The 21,998-nt window shown below is 40.3% G+C and overlaps 1 protein-coding gene across 1 annotated transcript in view; it reads right to left on the bottom strand.

Annotated features, from left to right (window-relative positions):
* LOC131067121 (uncharacterized) overlaps positions 1 to 21,998 on the bottom strand; it is a 159,811-nt gene that overhangs the window by 98,327 nt on the left and 39,486 nt on the right. Inside the window, exons 8-9 of the mRNA XM_058002052.2 lie at positions 9,765 to 9,863; positions 9,517 to 9,632 (exon numbers count right to left, since the gene is read on the bottom strand). Coding sequence (XP_057858035.2) covers positions 9,517 to 9,632; positions 9,765 to 9,863 — 215 coding nt within the window. The remainder of the gene's footprint in view (positions 1 to 9,516; positions 9,633 to 9,764; positions 9,864 to 21,998) is intronic.

The raw sequence follows: 21,998 nt of genomic DNA, 5'->3' as shown, positions 1-21,998 counted from the left end.
CAGTTCGCTAAGGGGAAAGGATGTCCAAAGACATTCCAACTCCGCCAAAGCATAGGAAGCATATCAAAGACCAAGCAAAGTCCGACTTAAGCAAGGAATTTTGGCAAAAGACCTCCAAAGTCCGCATAGCTTGGAAAAGATTAAAGCTAAGACTAGGATGGCAAGATGCCTTCCAAGTACGCCAAGACATGGTAAGCATCATGTCAACTCCACCATGTCCAAGAGGCTTCCAAGTCTGCCTTGGGCAAGACTACTTGAAGATCGCCAAAGAAGAAAGAAAGATAGCAAGGACCAAACAAAGTCCGCCTTGGCCTAACACCCTCAAAACCCGCCCAAGGAGATAGAAGAGAAAGACATAAGGAAGGGAAAGAAAATTAAAAGCATAACATATGGCAAAGAGAAGAATGTCTTATGCCTAGCAAAGTCCGCCTAGGCAAGGAAAGGTGGGCATTTGGCATAATAAAGACAATAAAATTGTGCCGAGGTGAATTGATCAAACACAAGTTGTCCAAGACGAATTGCACAAAGCTTGCCAAGCAAGATAAGACACTGACCAAGTTAGGCTAGGCATAAATGGAATATGTGAAGATGCTTGAGCATGAAAATTAGCCCAAGACTTGGAAATTAGACATCACGATCAACTTCCCATGGCAAAAGACAAAAATTGGCTAAAGGTGAAACAATTTCGACCAAGAAACACATAAAATCAAGGGTTAATTAATTGAATGGGTTGGAAAATAAAGCTTGACAATTAGAATATTTTCCAAAATAAATTCAACACTTGGAGAAATTTTCAAAAGATGGCTAAGTGTGGAGTTTTCCACAACCAAAAGAGTCAAATTTTGACTGTGTTGGAGAGGAAACAGGAAGAAAGAAGAAGAACAAAGAGGAAAATAAAGAGGAGATGAATAAAATCCTTGTCCAAGGGCGGAGCTTATTCTACTCAGCACAAGCCAGATCCAGAATTTAAGGCAAATCCACAGGCAAAGTGTGTCCGAGCATAGAAATGGTCAAAATCTTGGCTAGGTACTCGAGGATTCACAGGAAGGTGTCACAAAATAAAATTGACTAGCCAAAATTTGGCTAGTCAATAGGAAATACTTCACAGAGAAAATTCCAAATTTCCTCCATTGTGGCAAAGGCACAGGGGAATTCTTCTCCAAATTCAAGGCACTTGAAAGAGTTTCCAGGCATCAAGAAAGAAAAGTCTTCAGACTTGGCAAACATTCCAGACTTCTTGGAGGATTTCATCTCTTGAAGAATTAAAGACAAACTCCCAGAATCAGAATCAGAATCAGATGGCGGCAAGAAGAGTATTCCAAACAAATTTCCATACTTGGGCAATTTTACGGCACAAATTGGAGAATTCAAGGAGGATATTCAGCAATCAGATTGTTCTAGGTCAACATGTCCAGGTTAAATGAACCTGAATTATCCAGAAGCTTCTAGAAGGCACACTTCACAATGTAACAACCCTCTATTTTATTATTGGTTTATATTTAGCAAGAAGGACAAATGTCCTTAAATGTAATTTTCTCATTGGTCGAAGGGTAGTTAGTTGTAACAAGCCCTAATTAGGGTTTTATTTTGTAATCTCGACCATTGATTTGAAATCAATCCTGGCCCTTGAATTGTAATTGGGGAGCCTATAAATTGAGCTCACCCCTCATTCGTAAATCATGGGAGCATGTTGCAAAACATGTTGAGATAAGCAATTGTTGCTTAGGATTGCCAAAATAATAAGTAATTCATTGTTCGAATTGATGGTGATTATTTCCCTTTATTTGGAGTCTGCATTGTTCTTATCCCTCATCATAGTTTAGATTTTATTTCAAGTTGTTAGATGAATGAAGGATTGATAATTTAGATAGGTGAAACTTTTGCTCATACTTTTGTTGGATGGATGATTTTCATTCAATGTGTAAAGTTAGCCTGAGCTTTTGATGTGAATGCTTGACTTCTACTTTGAGTTATATTGTTCAATTGTTGTTATTGTTCATAAGTGTGAAAATCTTAAGCACAACCTTAGAAGATTGCAAATGCTTTGCGTAGTTGTCCTAAGTGTAGCGAAACAAAGTGTTGTTCTTAGTTTCACCCAGTCTTTAGTGTCTCTTGAATTCTTAGGAATAGATTAGAATTTCTAAACCTTATCTGCTTTTCAGTTTTCTTGAAGTTCATGATCCAATCCAAACGATAAATCTCCATTGTGAATTGAACAAGCCAAGCGTAAGTCCCCCTTGTATTTCAGCATACATAACCAAGGAAGCTATCCAACACATAAAGTCGCTCATACGCACATATAGACCTTGGAGTTGCCTTGTGGTCTTTCTCGCAATCTTGGCACAAGTATTGATTTTGTTCAGGAGAGGATAGAGTATCCTTGTTTATTTTATTCTAATGTTTGGTATATGATAAAACGTACACCAACAGGACCCACATAGCCAAAGGTAAAAGAAGGGTGTAGGCAGAATTAATACTGCCTTCACACACATTCAAGACAAATTCATAATAGGGGGTAATTTCAATGCCATTTTACACCTTAAGGAGAAATTGGGTGATGTTGGCTGCATAGCCCAAGCTCAGGATGACTTCTTACCCTTTGTCCTCAATAATGGCCCCATAGATTGGGTTCCATCTAATGGAACAACCAAAGAAGTGGATTCACCAATATTGCAAAACTCCTAGATCGTTTTCTACTAGTTGAGGCCTGGATAAATTGGCCGACTCTGCCCACTTCCTCCATTCATTTCAAACCACTTCCTATGGAATTTGAGATAATGCAAGCAAAGGTGGGTCCAAAATCATATTTTCGGTTCCAAAAAATGTGGCTGAGGCACCCTGATCTGACACCGAAATTGGAGGAGAGGTGGGCAGAACCAATTAACAAAGGAGGCAACAAGATGTTTTTATTCTACAAAAGGCTAAAGAGACTTAAGGACAAGCTCAAAATCTGGAACAAGGAGGTGTTTGGCAACATATTTGAAGAGAAATTTAGGCTGGAAGTAGAGCCAACCACCTTAAGTGAGAATGTAATGCTAGACAGCATGACACAAACAGAATTTACCAAAGAAAAAGCTCTGATGGCCAAGTATCAAGAAATTCTTCCACGTAAAGAATGTTTTTGGAGATCTAAATCAAGGGAAATCTAGCTTGTTGAGAGAGATAGAAACACCAGATTCTTCCACAATACCACCAAAGCGTGTCAAGGACATAACAAGATCATAAAAGTAACCCGAGGAGACAATAGCATAGTGACAGATATTTTTGAAATCCCATCATCAAAAGTGGCAAATTTCCAACAACTACTGGGTGAGATGGCGATGCGGACGTCTTACACCACAACTTCATGAACTGCATCCCGAGATTGGTAACAGATGCAGACAACTTCTTTCTGATGCAACCCGCAACAATGGAGGAAGTGAAGGCTGCAGACTTTGGCTTGCATCTCGACAAAGCTCTAGGTCCGAACAGATTCCCCACTCAATCTTCTAGATCTACTAGGATTTTATGGGCAATGAGGTATGGCAGATTGTGGAAGAGTCAAGACATAGAATGCTCATTTTGAAAGAGTTCAGTAACACCAATATCGCCTTCATACTAAAAAAGGCAAATTACTCATCATTTTCAGATTACCAGCTCAATCTCACTATGCAACACAATGTACAAGATCATCTCAAAAGTAATGGCAAACAGACTAAAAGTTATCCTCTCCAAACTCATTTCTAAAGAGAAAGTGGATTTGTTCCAATAAAGAACATTGCAGAGAGAATTATTACTATTCAAGAGGTGCTACATTCCATTAATACAACTAAATCTGAAAGGCATACTATTGAAGTTAGATGTGAGCAAAGTGTATAACAGGGTAATGTGGAGATTCCTTCTCAAGAATATGGAAAAATTTGGCTTCTGCACTACATGGATTGATTGCATCTTTAGCTGCATTTCACTCCCAAGTACTCAGTGGTAGTGAATGGAACACCATGTATTTTTTTCCAAGGGGGCAAGGGCTTTCCCCTTTCATCTTTGTCATCTTGGCAGATACACTGAGCAGGGAAATTTAAAAAAAGGCATACTATTGAAGTTAGATGTGAGCAAAGTGTGAATACAACAGATCAGAAATGCATCAGTAAGCTAGATTGTTGGAAGGGGCGATGTCTTACGCTAGCAGGAAGAATAACAATGTTGAAATCTGTCATATTTGCAATACCAATCTAAACACTGTCTTGCCTCGAATTACCACACAAAGCACATCCAAAGTTAGTCACCTCATAGAGGAAATTTTTGTGGAGAAGTCCAAATGATAAAAAGTGAAACCCTTTAATTGCTTGGGATTCAAGATGAGGATAGAACTATGGTTTGGGCTGGAGCAATGAAACTCCCTGTGAGAACAAACAACAAAGCTCAGTTTGCAGCCCTTCATGCTGGACACAAACTCTGTTTGGACAAGAACATTAGCAATATTGAGGTAAGGAGACTCCTTAATTATAATAAATGCCATATCAAACCAAAAGGCCCCCAATTGAAAGCTGAGTGCTTGGATTGATAGAAATAGCTTACTTTTCGGTATATTGAAACATTACTCATTGTCACATGTGTTTTGAGAGGCCAATCAAGCTAGGGATTGTTGATGTTGTAGCTAGGTCGGATCCCTTCTAGGGCCGACCTAGCATCTTTTGATGGCTAATTGGCTTGTCGGCCTTATCCATAACTATATTTGGCAAAATTCAAATGTGTAATTCTTACTTTAGGACTGGCCCTAATTGGGCAATGTAACTTGTGGATAGGTCAGGTCATATATTGAATGTAACTTGTGGATAGGGCAGGCCCTATCTTATGTAACTTGTAATTTAACCCTATGTTTTGGCGCCAAGTTGAAAAGGCCAACCTGAGGTGTCTAGGTGAATTGGACACATATATATCCAAAGTCTTTTGCAAGTATCAAATACATTTGATCAACAATCAGCAACTACTATCTTGTAATCAGCGAACTGGTTCCTCTGCATCAGCGACTTCATTCAAGATTGAAGACTACATTATCTAGGGCAGCAAATGCATGTATAGGAGCAGCGAACTTCTCCTTGAGGCTGCGATTGATCAACTTCATTGATCAGCAAACCTGGACCAGCATTCTTGGTTAGCGAATTCCTTCTGCAAGCAGTGATTTTATACCTTCAACAAGTGACCTGATCCAAGAAAAGCGAACTCTCTCTCAGGGACAGCGAAGGTGTCTTTTGGTGCAATAAATCATCTTCATGTCTAGCGAATCACCATAGCAATCTGTCCTCCTACCAAGCAAAGGATCTGCACTTCTATGTCTGATCAGCAACCACTTACAGCAGCAATCTGAGCGTTGTTCATCTTACTGTGTGCCCTAATTCAGATTATTATCTGTTGATTATATTGCTTCAAGTGTGAAGCAAAGTTGTACAACTTCTACTGCTGTTGACATAATACAAACTGAGAATTTGTTGCTGGGTTTTGCACCTCCAAGAGGGAGGTTTTCCCAGGGTACTGCTGTGTTTTGTGTACTCATTATTTCATTTCTGCATGTTATTATCAGTCTGATCCTAAAAACTAACACGGATTTCCTCTCAAACAGAGCCATTGATCAAGAGGAGGAAGTGGCCCTCTTGAACTCCTTGGAGGCCTAGGAGGAACTGCAACCAATAATACAGAGGGATGTAAGGAGAAATTGTCCATGCGACTCAAAGTGGTCTATCCCTTGCACATTGCCTACATAATATAGATCTGTCTGAAGCGCTTGACAGTTGTATACCCACAACAACTTCGAAGGGAAGTCAACGCTAGCACCATTACAAAACTGGTAGATCAAAGAACTACAATATGTAATTTCCATATAAAATTCCTTTGCCACACAAGGCAAGGCGTTTTAGGAATGGCTATTGCCTCCTGCATCGTTGTCATTGTTTTCTAGGATTTGTATTTTGCTTCTAATTAATGAAGGGACTTGTCCCCTCTGATGGCATTTTGCCTAAAAAATATAATAAAAACCTAAACGCTAATTAATATTAAATATGAATATTTATTTTTTTGAATTGAATATCGATTACAAAAATCTTGCTCATATGAGCATCAACATTAGACCAATACAAGCTCCTTATGAGCAAACACATTGGAAATAACCTAGGGAAGACCAAGAGTAACTCCATTTTAGAAGCCAATGATAGAAGACAAAGAGCCACAACTTAGAATTCCACTTTAGATGTCCCTATGGGTTATTGAACTTGGGTCTCCACAATTAGAACCCAATGTTTCGACCAATTAAGCTCAACCCCTTGGACAAAATATGAATAATATTCAACTAATTATAAAATTTAATAAACATAAATTTTATCTATATATATATATATAGCAAAGTAAATTTTAATAAAAAACATAAATATTAATAAAAATTAAATATTAGTAATTTAAAATCCAAAAAGATCGTAGATGAGCCCACCCCACCATCTATGAATAGAGCCCAATAGAAGCAGGTGTTAATTCCACCACATGATCTGCCTAGTGAATATGGTGTAGTGGCCACCAATTTGATAAGGTTTGAAAAGTTGTGGATGCCTAGCAGCTCAAACGCAAAAAAGGTGGTTTGTACGAGATTTAGGATGCATACAAAGATTTCTAAAAGTATTTTGTTGATATAGGGTTAAAACTTAAAATCATATTCCTCTGTATTATATTTTTGTGCTGGCAGCCAATGCTTGTTTTTATAGAATCGTCTTATATTTTAAAAAGCTGAAAGCCTGAAACTGAAAACCTAGTTATCAGTTATTAAACATAAATTTGATTAAAAATGGTCAAATATAGCATGTTTTTGTTATTTTTTTGGGGGAAACCCATAAAAATTGAGACTTCGATATATTTAAAAAATTGTAGTTTCTTTGGGTGGAAAAATCACTAAATCTGGCGATTCATGATTTTTACAATTAATCATGATTTCTGCTCCTATGATATAAAACCTAAATGGTATCTATTTTAAAAATACCATCGGTTTAAGTAAGCCTTGGTAATAATCTTTAAACCTAAATGGTATCTATTTTAAAAATACCATCGGTTTAAGTAAGCCTTGGTAATAATCTTTCTTTCCTTACATGATCAATGAAATACACCTATAAACAAAGTTTGAAAACATATCACAGCCTATTGGCCATAAAAAGGACAAGTGTAATGTCCCCTTCTCGTTGATGACCTCCCAGTGGTCCATTAGCCTATTCCTGAGACCCGTAGGCTAGGTGGAATGAAGAATGAGGGTCCAGCATTGATGAGGCGAGGACTTACTATTTTTAGTAAGTCAGGGAATGGCTATTTTAATGATACTGTCCTACTGAGCTCTCCATGCTCTGTCATTGGGCGCGAAGATCATGCTTTTCGGAGTATTAGTTCTTGACTTACTATTTTTAGTAAGTGGCAGTGTGGCATAATTCTATTTCTGGCAGTGGACAGGGTCCTGATCTTGCAGCAGTTCAGTGGTCTTCCTGGCTCAGTTTCATCCTGGTTTTGACAGTAATCAGTACGGGAGTCATATGTGACACAATTAAATATTATTTCCTTATCCTAACGTTTAATATTTAATTAATCTGATTAATTGCTATTGATTTATTGAATTTGGGATTATTGTCTAAAATCTCCTAAGTGCTTGGCGAAATTTATGTTTAATAAGGGGATGTCGAAATTATTAAGGGAGATGTTATTCTATGTTTCATCTCTAATGTTTGCCAAGTAAATATCATGGGTCCATCCTTTTTGGCGTGAAGGTTGACTTGTAGGATGGCGCCACTCTTGGCAGTCCACGTGAGTGAAATGAAATGCAAATGGGGCGAGTTGAGTTTGAGGCAATTTGCATTTAAATTTGATGGTGTGAAAGTTATAAATAAGAGCCTTGGGCTCCCATTCTGATCAACTTGAAAATTTGTAATGTTATGCTGCCGGTTTGGCGACAAAACTTTGAGGCTTCGGAGTGCGTCTCCCTAGTGCTTCCCGGTTTCGTACTTGAAACATAGTACCTAGTTGTGTGTTGTAATCTACTACATTCTCAGAGCATGCCATAGTCATTTTTGGTGTTGGAACGATTTTGGGGACTTGTTGGTTTGCCTGTGGCTGAAGTGCATTTTCGATCACACCTCTTTGTTGAAGTGACTGACCGTTATGGGTATCAGCTCTTTCATCCTTCCCAGTAATGGCGATTCACTTTGTAAGTTTGTGGCACTTTTAGTTGAGTTTTAAATTTACTAGTCAAAATCGAAATTCTAGAGCTAGGCGTGGTTTTCTGTTTTGCATTGGGATGTGTGCAAAATTAATAAGGGGTTTTTGGTATCTTGGTTTTGGTTGGTTGTTATTGCAATTGGTCTAGTGTGGGTTTGGGACTGGTTTTGGGTGATTTGGATGTGTATTGAGAGAGTTGTGAGCTTTTTAGAGTTTTCTTAGGCTGCTGGTTTTGCAATTCCAACCTCCAGAAGTGATATTAGCAGAAAATTCATGTTCATTTTGGGATAATCAGCATTACTCTCTTCTTATATCTTCTATTTTTGTAAGGTTAAGTAGTAGTACTACTAACCAATTCTATGTTGTAATTCTCATCCCGCTGAAAAGTGGAAGAAGCTGGCTTGCCGCCTATTATCAAGCAAAATTGTAATTCAGTCCTCCCACTTCATAAGTGGTCGAGTGATATCTAAGTGTAATGGTCCTCCAGCTGCATAAGCGGTCGAGTTGAGATTGTTATGTAACTGCAGTCCTCCCGCTGAAATATTGCGGTTGAGTGATTTGTACTTTTGTGTATCTCACTTGGCTGGTTCACCGCCAAGTTTTCTTGTCTTCCCGCTGGATAAGCGGAAGGGGTTGACTTGCCACCCGAGCACTGCATTGTTTTCAGTTAATCAATCTAATGATCCCCTCAACACCATATGCTCTCACCTTCCCACATTGAGCACTTGGTGATCAGAAAGTGGAAGGATTACTTTCCCAGCATGTTTCAGTTTATGATTTCTAACCTTAACGGGTTATCTTTTTGTTGATGTCTCTTGGCCTTAAAAATAAAAAATAAAAAATAACTAGGATATTACAACTAGTTAAAAAAAAGATTAAAAAACACAAAGTGAGTTCTCTAAATTCATTTCAGATCTGGTTTATGACCAGAAAATCAATCCCTGCAATATACTTTAGACTGCAGTCAAAAGGTATCAGAGGGGAGGCATACTAACTTTTCCCAAAAAAAAATGAATCAAAAATAATAACCAGTATCTCACACCTTCTGGCTACATCTAATAATATGCCTCAGTTTAAGTGTCCTGCTCCTAAATATGAGGAAATTTTAAGTTGACAGGAACTATGTTAACAGATTCGAAACAAGTATTATAAAAACAAATAATGCATATTTACTTACTGCAATAAATAGTAACATTAGACGGGAAATAAACAATTACGTTTCGATATTCTTAAATGTTCCTTACAGCATGGTTATGCAGCACAGAACGCTACTTTGATGCATTATTTAACTTTGAATACCTGGCATAGTAATCAAACTTTGCAGCAAAGTCTATTTTTGTCATAAACACCTCTTCAAACCCTCTGTCCTTACATGTGTTCATGTATATTAATGTCTGCGCTGCCTCATCTCTGAGCTAAAATACAAAATAATATTAGATTGTCAGTTAAAGCATTAAGTCAAAACTTTAATCAAACTGAGGAGAAATATTAAACATAATGATAGCAAAAGTGTTTCATATCAAAAAAACTAAAAAACAATAAATTACCTCAACTAATCCGCTCTTGGTTATCCGAAATGCAAGGTTAAGGTACCCACTTGGATCACAGATTACAATGTCAAAACTCTGGAGAAGGGATTTCTTTTGCTGGAGTACAAGAACTTTCACATTTCAGTGACTGCTTACTAATCGATCATATAAGAAGTACTAAGGCATAATATTTCAAAAATTAAAACCATGTATCTACATCAGAAGTTAAATTAGGGTTAGAAAAGGGATTCATATTACTTGAAAGTGTTGTTAAGCACATAACTAAATTGGTGAAGTATCATAGATTAATGAGGAGCAAGATGTTTGGCAAGTTATTGTCCCATCCTAGTAGGCAACTGAGTCCAGTACTTCTGGTGATGAGGAACAGTTTTTCAGAAATGTATTGGATGACTCCAATTTCTAAGTTTATTGTTCATTGTACCTAGGTACTTGTTGACGTGTCTAAAGTCACGGAACTACGACTTCATCCGGCCAACGCAGAATAGAAATACTAAGAATCCTATCCTCTCTTGAGATAAGGAAATCCCTAATGCTGTGTGAATTTAATCAATGGGGATGACCTCAATGTTTTGGTTGTCAGGTCTTGACTGCAGGATAGCTTAGTGGTTGAAGTGTTTTGCTAGAAACACAAAAGGGGACTTACAGTTAGACAGAATCGGTTTTGTACAGGTTCCCTAGAGTTTACAGTCCTATATCATCTGATTTTGCCTCTAATTGATGGTATTTAAGCTTGACTAGAGGGTTTCTTTAATGAAAAAGGAAAAAGGAGAGAGGGATAAAGAGTGAATAAGAACAGCTAACTAATTCTAACTAAGACAACATATTTCAACACATAGACAGAAATCTCAAAATAACTAGAAATTACTTTGCCAGCTAATTAGCACAACTAGGTAAAAACCAGTGCAATCATCTAAGAATTTCGAATTTTCAAGTTTATTAGATATGCACGATAGATTCTTACACCTATTTATCCAAATCTAATAACCAAACTTAGCACAAAAGGGGTTCAGACTAACCATGCAGAGGAAACAATAATCAACTATTTCCTAATGGTATGAACTAAGATTTCCATCAAATATATGCATAAATAACTATCTGAAATTAAATACAGTTGCAGAAATATGAAATAAATAGAGAAGAGGACCATGCACTCACAGTAGAACAAACACAACTTTAACTTCCATTAAATCCTGTATGTATTTTGCCAAAGTTTCTGCAACAATCTTTTTTTTCTCTCTCACAAAGAGGAACTAATTCCTTTATATAGAATTCCAAAAACGGATGAATGGCCAAGATTTAAACTTAAACAAGTGGGCCAAATTCATCATTTACCAAAACTGCCCATACCCATAAATGGGAGGCAAAATATCAACAACAACAAAAGGAGAAACAATAACTACCCAAAAAGGTAATTAATAACTAGCCAAAAGCTGCTCCAAAAAGTGCACATGCACAGAGCTCAAGATTTATAACTGTTTTGGCAGTTAGAAATAAACTTTATGCCTAAAAAGTGCTTTTCAAGATTTTAAAAAAGAAACTTGCACTTTATGAAAGCACTTTCTGCTTTTCTATTGTAGACCCTTTTTCCAAAAATTCATCCTCGTTGTGCAAATACTCTTTCCAGAGGTCCCGACCTGCTGCGCGTTATGCCCGAACATAGTCTTGAAATCTGATGCATAGCTGGAACAACACCATGCATGGAGGCATAGGAGGATGGCGTATTTTATATTGCATACCCTCCAAGTGGCGATCCACATGCTTTAACCCATCCTTCCAGTCAGACTGATGAGCCTCAAAACATAAAATGTCCGTAAGCAATCCAATGGCAAACTCTAGGTCCTCGATAGACTATGCGACCTAATCAATTCTCAATCTATCCTCCCAATTTTGTTGTACTCGATCATTGAACCAACTATTTTTCCAGCCCAAAACAATTGATCGGAAGATCTTTCCACCAAGATCCCTCCTGTTTTTCAAGATTTCCTCGCATTCCTCATGCTCTTTATTAATGGTGTCTTTTGTTTCACTCTTCATGTTGGCAGTCCAGTACCATTCTTTAAAAATGTTGATGTCATAAGGATCCAAGATAGCGGACAATGTAGGAATCTGTGTGTGGGTCCAGAAGAGAGCCCTCATGAGGGGAAGGATTGTACCAACCACCTCATGGATCCTGAAACATTCCTTCTTTACCTCAAATAATTTGACAAGAATGGTCTCTCGGTGGTGAGTCATTTCCTTTACATCTTCAATGATCCGTTCTCCCTTTTCCTTAATGTCTCGAATCCATTCCTTGACAACTTTGGCGGTATCAGGTACTACTTCAAACTCTGTTGTAGTCCTTTGTGCCAATGCCAATGGGGGGACATAGGATTTAGGGGCATGTTGCAAAGGTTTTAGCAGGTGATCAATATATCCCTCAGCCTGGTCAACACGAACTCGATACATGCTTCTCTCAGCAGTCATTTCGTCGAGTTCCCTGAGCATATTCTACACGGAGTCCTTGAACTCTTCCCTTTCTTTCTCTTTGGTGGCTCGCCCTATCAGGATGGTTGCAATGCTATAATCGGCAAATGCAATTTGATCTGTTGGCTCATCGACAGGTGGGGTAGCGATATGGATGGTGTGGTTCCTTTGCTCATCCTTGGTGATCCGGGAGTAGGTCTTGGGCTTTTTCTTTCCTTTGGACTTTGTTTCCCCTATGCGAGAGAAGATATCCTCCAAGTTGATAGGTGGTTTGACGGCTGCTTTCCGCTGTGCACGAGCAACTAGCCAATCTTGAGGGATGGTCTGCCCGGATGATATGGCAAAATTCCCACTTTGCTCCTTGGAGGTTTCAGCTAGCTTATTACCTATCTACAATTGATCTGTCATAGAAGGAACGGATGCAGTATCCAGTCCTTTACTCATAGCTGAATTTTCCCCTACCTCACTGAACAACTATCGAGTATCCCCTTGTGATGGTTGCTCTTCAGTTCTATCGGGCTCGTGGGTCTCATCCCCCTTTCGTTCTCCTTCGACGGTGGTGTCATCTTTGCCGGCACTATTTAGTTGTAATTCATGCCGACTCCCCTGTGTGAGTTCATGATTACCAACCTCTTGATTAGGTGGTCACTTCTGGGGGTCTTTTTACTGATCCTAATACTTGGAGGCCTTCTCTCCTTATACCATTCTTTGTTTATCAATGTCCTACATTTAGCAAGCTTCATGTCCTAAGCAACCTGTGCCTCATCTATAGATGTAGGCGTAGCAATGGGATTATCAAGAAATGGGATGTCAAATGCATCCCCAATGGCCTCAAGTGTGAAGTCAGCTAGCACCATATTTTCTAGAACCACTTATCTGGTCTCTGGCTAAGAATGTCAGGCAGCCTCAACTACTAGCTCATAATTCTGCACGGATGGAGGGAAACCTGCCGCCTGAGCGATACCACTTTCCATCATCCGCCTAGGCTTGCCATAGGCGTTAGGAGAATATACTCGGTCTCTGAAGTCCTGAATGTCTATGTGGCCCAGATCAGTATCACCTATGTTCTCCCATATGCTCTGGACTTTTGACTCTCTCACTCCTCCTCTTTGGTACTGATACTTCATCTTCTCGCCTTTGCGGGGAATGTCAGATTTAGAGACCCAAGATGTTCCGGTTGCACCAGGCGTCTTTGAGAATTCTACCGCCGATTTAGGCATTTATCCTGCACAACCGGACGTGGATTACGAGAGGAGACGAAGGAAACAAACAAGTTAGTCAAAATAGAGGATGATGTTAGCAAATAAGGATCAATGGGAAAACTGAAATCTGAAGAAAGTACAATGCTTCAATAAAAGAGCCTGATTAATTTGGAAGTGAAATGCTATGAAATAGGGAATTAAGCTCTTTGTTTAAAATCTGCTACTTGGCTGCGGTTCAGGGCTTGGGTGTTTAATGATTGCCAATTTTCGTACTTGGAGAAGAGTTTTGCCAAAGTTTAATTTTTCAAAATGTTCAAAATTTCCCTAAGTCTGAATTTTTTATTTCAGGGTTAATTTTCTAGACAGGCTTTGCTTTTGCGCTACGTTTTAAAGCTTTGCTCGGTACCTTTCAAAAGAAAATTGTAATCTAGAAATTTCACCTGATTAATTCTTCATTAACCGTTTAAGCATAGTGACTGGTCTTGCATTTATTTAAAAAAATTTAAAGGAAACAAAACGAGTCATACCTGATTTACAAGGTGTTTATCCTGCGATCTCTCCAAACTTTGGGTTAGAAAAGCTTTGTGCAAGTTCGGCCTGCAAGGTCCTTTTGTAAACTTTTAAGAACTTCTTCCTCCGACTAGCATCACGTGATTTTTTAGACTGCGGGGGGGGGTGAAAAGGTTTTGCAAGAATGAAGGGTTAAACGCCTTCCTTTACGTGTTTCGGCCAAGAGAAGTATTTTGCAAACTTGAGAGAGTTAAAACACCGCCTATGAACTGCACGATTTCCACCCTTCCTGATTTTTCGGACAGAGGAAAAGATGCAAACATTTGAAAGCGTAGGCCCAAATCCCTTATCCGCGATTTAACTTCGCCTGACTAATTTCGGGCTAGAGAGTAAAATGCAAATACTAGATCTTTGTTCACGCTGTTTCCAACTTCATCGATGCTTGCCCATTTTCGAGTTAAGAAGAGATGAAATGCAAATTTATAAAACCTAACACCCTACTCCTTGCTTGCGTTTTCACCTAGTTTGGCGATTTTGGATGCTGGGCGATTTTCGGGGGAAAGTGGAGTTTTGCAAACTTAAAACTTAGCACCATTTTCAAAATATTAGCATTTTTCGGGCAAATAGAGATTTTGAAAAGTTTTTAAGTTACAACGCCTTCACTTGGTTTTCGGAATTCGGGGCAAAGGGACCTTTTGCAAACTTAAAACAAATAATGCCTTTTCTGTCACTTTAGCGATTTTTGGCCCATGAGGCCTTTTTGCAACTGTTTATAATTTCGCACTTTCACTTGTTTAGGCGAAATTCAGCCTAAAAGTGCATTTTGAAAAAGGTTTTAAGTTAGACGCTTTAATGCCTTGGGCTCCGAAATTCGGCCTTAAAGGCTTTTTGAAAAAGTTTTTAAAACTTTAACTTAAACGCCCTTTTCAGCCCATAAGGCCCTTTTGAAAGATTTTTTAAGTTAGACATTTTAAACTATATTTGGCGATTTTCGGACCAAAGGCGATTTTTTGCAAGGTTTTCAGACTTAAACGTTTTGCTTCATCTCTTCCATCTTTCGGCCTAAAGGCGACTTTTGCAAGGTTATGGAATAGACATTCCTGCCCACTTAGCAGATTCTCAAGCTTATGTTATAACTAGGTCTCCCTTGGATTGATTTTGGGCATTCAAAATGCAAGACTCTCCGCACAGGACTCCCAGGCTACGCGACTTAAAATCCAAACACACCCTTTCACTTAATGGCTATAAAGCCCATTGCTTCACTACCACTTGTCGGATCCCAACATGGCGAATAAATATTAAATTTGAAGCTTGGCAGGACAGAGGCTGGAAAAATAAAAGAGGGGGACCCTATCGGCGACAGGGAGTGTGTGCAACGCACAACAAATGGCGACTCTGCTGGAGAAATGCTTCCAGTCATTTCAGGGACGCTAGTCCAAACCGAACCCAGAATCTCCGGTTAACCACCACAATTTAGACGAGAAAATAGAGAAAGGTCTTTCAAAACTAGATAATGTTGCGGGTCAAATCAAATCACGCGAAAATTGGATTAGCCAATGTGTGCAAGTGAAGTTCATTCCAACTTAGAAAGAGTTGAGGCATCAATGCTTCACTATGTCAAGACATCCAGCGGGCTTATACTTCAAAAGCAACCTAGATAGAGCCCCGCTGCCAGCAAGCGTTCATAGCCCTGGCGGAGTTATCGCTTGTTAGCTCACAGAGATTGCTCTGTTTCCGGTAGAAGAAAATTTGTTTTTATTCAATACCGGCAGAGATGCATGCATTCCTATTGCCAAATTTATGCTTGATATTAAGCTGTGTTCCAAGCGTCTTTACTCTTGATTTTCTCTTCTTTTCTTCTTTTTTTTTTGGCATAGTAGGCAATGAAGCCTACACAGGATTGAGCGTAACAATGGTCGCTGAAGCAGAGCTTCGGATCTTATCATTGACGTAGTGTCCCTTTGACGAACAACTAATTATATGCGATTTTAAAATGTATTGTGCGGTAATCACGATGTCGGTGATGGGTTTTGACAAGAAACAAGATTTTTCAATGAAAGGCTATCTAAATCAATCCGACCTCTTTATGGGGTGCTCCGACAATTAAGTGTCCTACCCAAGCTAAGATCTTAGAAGCGAAAGGTTGCCAAACTCTAACGTTGTACACCAATGTCACACAATGAACACAAACTTCCTTTCAAAAATGACAAGGGCCTCAAACCAAAACGGGAAACGAACTAAACTAAAACAAGAAAGCGGAAAGACTACTCTACTATATACATAGGAAAGGTTTCAAAAGAAACCTAAGGCTGGAAGTAATGCTTAAGGAATTGACTGTTCACAGGCAAGAGAACGTCCTCACCTGTTAGGGTCCTCAATCGGAATGCATTTTCTCCCAGAATCTCAGAAACTTGGAAAGGACCGAGCCATAGATTATCAAATTTGTCGTGCTCTCCTTTCCGCTAATGTGCTTTGTCCCAGCAAAGGACCAGGTCAAAGATATGGAAGGCTTTTACTTTTGCCCTTCTGTCAAACCAACGCTTGACCACCTCCTGGTGTTTGGCAAAGTTATCAATGGCGTTGTCTCTTTTCTCTTCCAAATACAGCAGTTGGGACAACTTGGCCTCTACCGTGTTATCAATCCCCAGATACTCTTGCAAGAATTGCAGGGTTGGAATTCTCAATTGTATGGGAAAAATAGGATCAAGGCCATATACAAATGGTATGGTGAAGTTCCAATGGCGGACTTACATCTAGTGCGGTCTGCCCAAAGGGCGAATCGGAGTTGGGTATGCCAATCTTTTGGGTTCTTGTCAAGAAGTTTTTTGACACTTGCAACAAGTTCTTGTTGGTGGACTCAGCCAAACCGTTACCTTGGGGATAGTAGTTGGATGAAAACTTTAAAGTTATCCCATAATCAAAGGCCCAGTTAGAAAATTTTAATGATGCAAATGCAGAACTGTTATCACAGACTAAAGCATGAGAACAACCAAAGCATGTAATAATATTTTCTTCTAGAAATTTGATGACAACATCAGCATTGCATTGCTTTAGAGATTGAGCTTCAGACCATCTCGTACAGTAATCAGAAGTGGTTAGAATGTACCTGTGTTGCGCAGAGGAGGGTGGGTTGATCATACCGATAAAATCGAGAGCCCACTGGGCGAATGGTTTCACCTCTACAACTGACCGCAATGGCATTGTTGGGGTTTGCTCCTTGGTTGCAGCTACCTAGCAAATATGGCAGGTCCTTATGTGTTCATGGGTGTCTCTGAATAGGGTGGGCCAATAATAGCCTACCCTTAGGATTTGATGGGCTATGGCCAAGCCTGACCCACGACCTGTTCCATACTTAGCGTGGAACTACTCTATGATCTACCTGCTTCTTCTCTATTCACACATCTCAAGTAAATCCCCTCGTGGTTTCTCCGATACAAGACAGCTCCTTGCAGCATAAAACGACTGCTCATCCTCAAAGCCCTTTTTTGCACTGGATTGAGGTGTGATGGACATTTTTGATTGAGGAGATAAAAGGTTATGTCATCATACCATTCGTTTGGCGAAACTTGCTCAAGGAGGTACTGCTGGTGTGCAATTCCTTAGCATTCCGACGCGAGGGTCTGCGTCAGAGCCTAACCTCTTACTAGCTTCATGGGCTGGATCTCAATGTCATATTCTTGGATGACGGTTACCCATTTACCCCTCCTTTCGCCCAGCTCATTCTGCATCAATAATGTTTTTACAGCAACATCCGGCACTATGGCATGTATCTTACTTCTTAATATATAATGTCGGAACTTCTTAATGGCTTTAACCAATGCATAAGCCTGCTTCTCGATATTTGGGTACCTCAGCTCAGCATCTTTCAGCGGAGTACTCATGAACGCTATTGGTTGTTCCCCTTCTTCCTCCTTTCACTGAGTTAGAATTGCTGCACAGGTGTGTTCAAAAGCAAAAGAGTAAATGTAGAATGGCCTTAGATAGTCTGGGCTTACCAAAACTGGTGCCTGGACAATAGCTTGTTTGATCTCTTCGAATGCTTTTCTGGTTAATGGGGTCCATTCTATCTCGGCATCCTTCCTGAGCATGTCGTTGAGCGGGCGAACTATTTCTGCAAATCCGGTTATAAATTTTCTAACAAAATTTATCTTCCCGAAGTATGATTTCAGTTCCTTTTTGCTTGCAGGGAGATTAATTTGCAGTATGGCTTCGATTCTATTGGGATCAATTGAGATCCCCTTTTCTAAGATAACGTGACCGAGAAGCTTACCTTCGGTCACGCCGAACATACACTTTTTGGGATTTAAAGATATCCCAAACTAGCGGCAGCATTGAAAAACTTTCCGCGGATCATTCACATGATCTTCTCTTTTCTTGGAAAACATTGTCAGGTCATCCATATAAATGATAATGCACCTGCCCGCTAGGTCCTTAAAGGCGATGTCCATGGCATGTTGAAATGTTGCCCCGGCATTAATTAGACCAAAAGGCATTCTTCTGTAAGCAAACACTCCCCACTTGGTGATGAATGCGGTCTTCAACGGGTCTTCGTACTCAACCATTACTTGGTTGTACCCGGAATATCTCTCCAGAAAAGACATCATCTGGGATCCATTGACCATCTGCAAGACCTCATCTAGCGAAGGTAGTGGGTAGTTGTCTTTTTATGATGCTCTGTTCAAATTGCGAAAGTCTACACACAATCGGATCTCGCCGCTCTTTTTCCTTACTAGAACTAGGTTGGCTACCTGTTGTGACCTAATCACACATCACCCCATCCCAGATGGGGACCCCCTTTGCTTTTAGGCCCTTTTGGTCGTTTGGCTTTCGTTTTGTGTGTGTTAGTGGCAATCTCTTCAATCTGTCCACGTTTCGAGTGTTTGGGAGTCAGTTGGGGTTAATCTGCTTCTCTGTCAAGCAAATTCTGTGAGCTCTAAAACCTGTTTTGTCCTTTTTCTAGGGTTTTGCCTTCTGTCCTAGATTTTAGGGGTTCCAGTTAGGGTTTCGGGGAAACTGAGCATACGACTGGAGTCGGGACCCTTCAGGGCACCTCCCAACAAAATTTGAGCCCAAACAGAACAACTTTCTATTTTTAAAAAGTCCCTATTTTTTAGGGATTTTTTCGAGTCCTAGAATGTCGCCATTTTGCCAAAAATCAAACTAACTATTTTTAGTGATTTCTATTTTTAGTAAGTTTTTATTTATAGTAAGTCATTATTGCACCCGGTTCGGGGATCTAACACTGACACCTGGAGAGTTTCTATTTTTGGAAAGTTATTATAGGCAGGGTCACTCAACCAAGGCGACAAGGATCAAGCATCCACAGGCATTTCTAATTCCGGAAAGTCAAATAGCAGACAAAGGTGGCCAAAAATGGGTCAAGTGCTGGAAATCCATGCCTAAAATGGAAAGCTCAAGAAAGCACTCCAAACACATAGAAGGTCAAAATATTCTAGGTCTGGAAGTCATCCACAAGTGGAAAAATCCACCTCTCCATGGACAGAGCCAAAATGCGCCCAAGTCTACTCTGGGGCGCTGAAATCAAGGAGGCATTCACAAGTGCAAAATTCCGCCTCTCCATGGACAAAGCCAAAATGCGCCCAGGTCTGGTCTGGGGCGCTGAAACCAAGGAGGCATTCACAAGTGCAAAATTCTGCCTCTCCATGGACAGAGCCAAAATGCGCCCAGGTCTAGTCTGGGGCACTGAAACCAAGAATGAATTCACAAGTGCAAAATTCCACCTCTCCATGGACATGTGGAAAATGCGCCCAGGTAAGGGTTGGGGCGCTGAAACCAAGGATGAATTCACAAGTGCAATAATCCACCTCTCCATGGACATGTGGAAAATGCGCCCAGGTAAGGCCTGGGGCGCTGAAACCAAGGATGAATTCACAAGTGCAATAATCCACCTCTCCATGGACAGAGCCAAAATGCGCCCAGGTCTGGTCTGGGGCGCTGAAACCAAGGATGAATTCACAAGTGCAATAATCCACCTCTCCATGGACAGAGCCAAAATGAGCCCAGGTCTGGTCTGGGGCGCTGAAACCAAGGAGGCATTCACAAGTGCAAAATTCCGCCTCTCCATGGACAGAGCCAAAATGCGCCCAGGTCTGGTCTAGGGCACTGAAACCAAGGAGGCATTCACAAGTACAAAATTCCGCCTCTCCATGGACAGAGCCAAAATGCACCCAGGTCTGGTCTGGGGCACTGAAACCAAGAATGAATTCACAAGTGCAATAATCCACCTCTCCATGGACATGTGGAAAATGCGCCCAGGTAAGGGTTGGGGCGCTGAAACCAAGGAGGCATTCACAAGTGCAAAATTCCGCCTCTCCATGGACAGAGCCAAAATGCGCCCAAGTCTGGTCTGGGGCACTGAATCCAAGAAGTCATTCACAGAGGGAAAATTCATGAATCCTTGGCATGGTAAAATTTCACACAAGCAGAAAATTTGAACTTTTGCCTAAGGCACGGAATCCAAGGAGTCAAGGAGGAATAAAAAGCAGAAATTCCCCTCGGCCGAATTTTCAGTTATGCTATTTTTAGACATCAAATCCCGGCCAAATATGGAAATTTTTATAGATTCTGAATCAGGACGAAATTCCCCATCCAATGAACCTGACTCCTAAAATTTAGGAAGATTCCTAAAAAATAGGGATGTGAAGAAGAGGCGTGAAAATTCCTTCTAAAGCAGGAAATGGCAAGTTGGAGTGGAATCGAGCAAATCCTAAGAAAGATCCTTCGGAATTGGAAAGAATGAAATCAATGAGTTGGTAGGAGGAATCTTCCAAGTATGACACATGACTTGGAGCATTTAAGGAAAGTTCTATATCTAAACTCATGCATGGGAAATTGCCTTGCATGGCATAGTAATTAAGGAAAGTATGACGCGCCATAAATGCAATTACTAATTTGGTGCCTCTTGGGAATTCTATATAAGTTAGAAAAAACATTTCATTTTTCACGTGCAAGATTCAGGAAAGAAAGAGTAAAGAAGCAAAGAGTTTTCATACTTAGTCTCTATTTTCATCACTTCAAAGTATTCCCAAGATGGCGGAAACTAGCAAGGCGGCTACCATCTCCAAGCAGGCATTGATCAAAGCAGAGATGAAAGGTTTTCTTCCCCATTCTCGGTTGAATTCAAGATGGGAAGAGATCAGCGATACCAACTTCGGCACATTCAACTGGGCTGCATTTAAGATAAGAATGTTTGGGACTGCAGGACACAATCCATCTCCGACAGCTGTCAAAATTGTGAGAAGTGGAATAGTTGCAGCAACTAGCTTTCCTACCGCCATTCAATGCCCAGATCTAGTCTTGGAATGTGCAGAACGTTACAATCTGGAGCGGAAGACAATCTCAACGCCAGACAGCAAGTTACTGGCAACATTGACTCCAGAGGCAATTGTTGAAGCCTTCGGAATCCCTTCACATTACTCCATGACGTACAGGACCAGCAGCGGTGCTCAAGCAGTCTATGAAGCAAGCCCCGCCAGATGTGCTGATTTGATCAACAAGTAGTGGTTGCTGAAGCCTAGAGTACACGTTTCCAAGATGCCCAAAACTCTCACAATCTTTGAGTTCAAGCAGGAGTATGTGGACATGATAAAGATGTTGAGCAGAGTAATGGGATGCTCGCACTCGGTAAACTTCGAGCCTTGGATGTTCTTCTACATAGGCGAGATCATGAATTCGAATACACTGATCGACTGGGCTAGATTGATCAGCCACTACTTGCATGAACAATTGAAGAACCTACAGGAGAAAAGATCTCAGTCCTTTTCCATGAGTTCCTACCTGTTCTATATGCTTGCACGAAGGGGAGGATTCGATGGGCTGCCAGCAAGAGGAGTCATGGGTTGCCGGCCAGCTCAACTGAAAGTGCATGAATGTTATCCTCAACTACATCTCCACAACCTGAATTCTTACAAGTTGGCGAATGACACCTTCACCATGTACCTGACACGACTTATGCAAAATAAGTTGCACATGAGGTTGTCTCCACAGGCAAGTGCTTTGGTCCAGAAGTATGGCGCCGTGTTCCTGCAATTCCCCA

The sequence above is a fragment of the Cryptomeria japonica genome, chromosome 7, assembly GCF_030272615.1.
Source record: "Cryptomeria japonica chromosome 7, Sugi_1.0, whole genome shotgun sequence".
NCBI lineage: Eukaryota > Viridiplantae > Streptophyta > Pinopsida > Cupressales > Cupressaceae > Cryptomeria > Cryptomeria japonica.
Note: the sequence above shows the minus strand (reverse complement) of the source record. Positions and strands in the feature narration are given on the sequence as shown.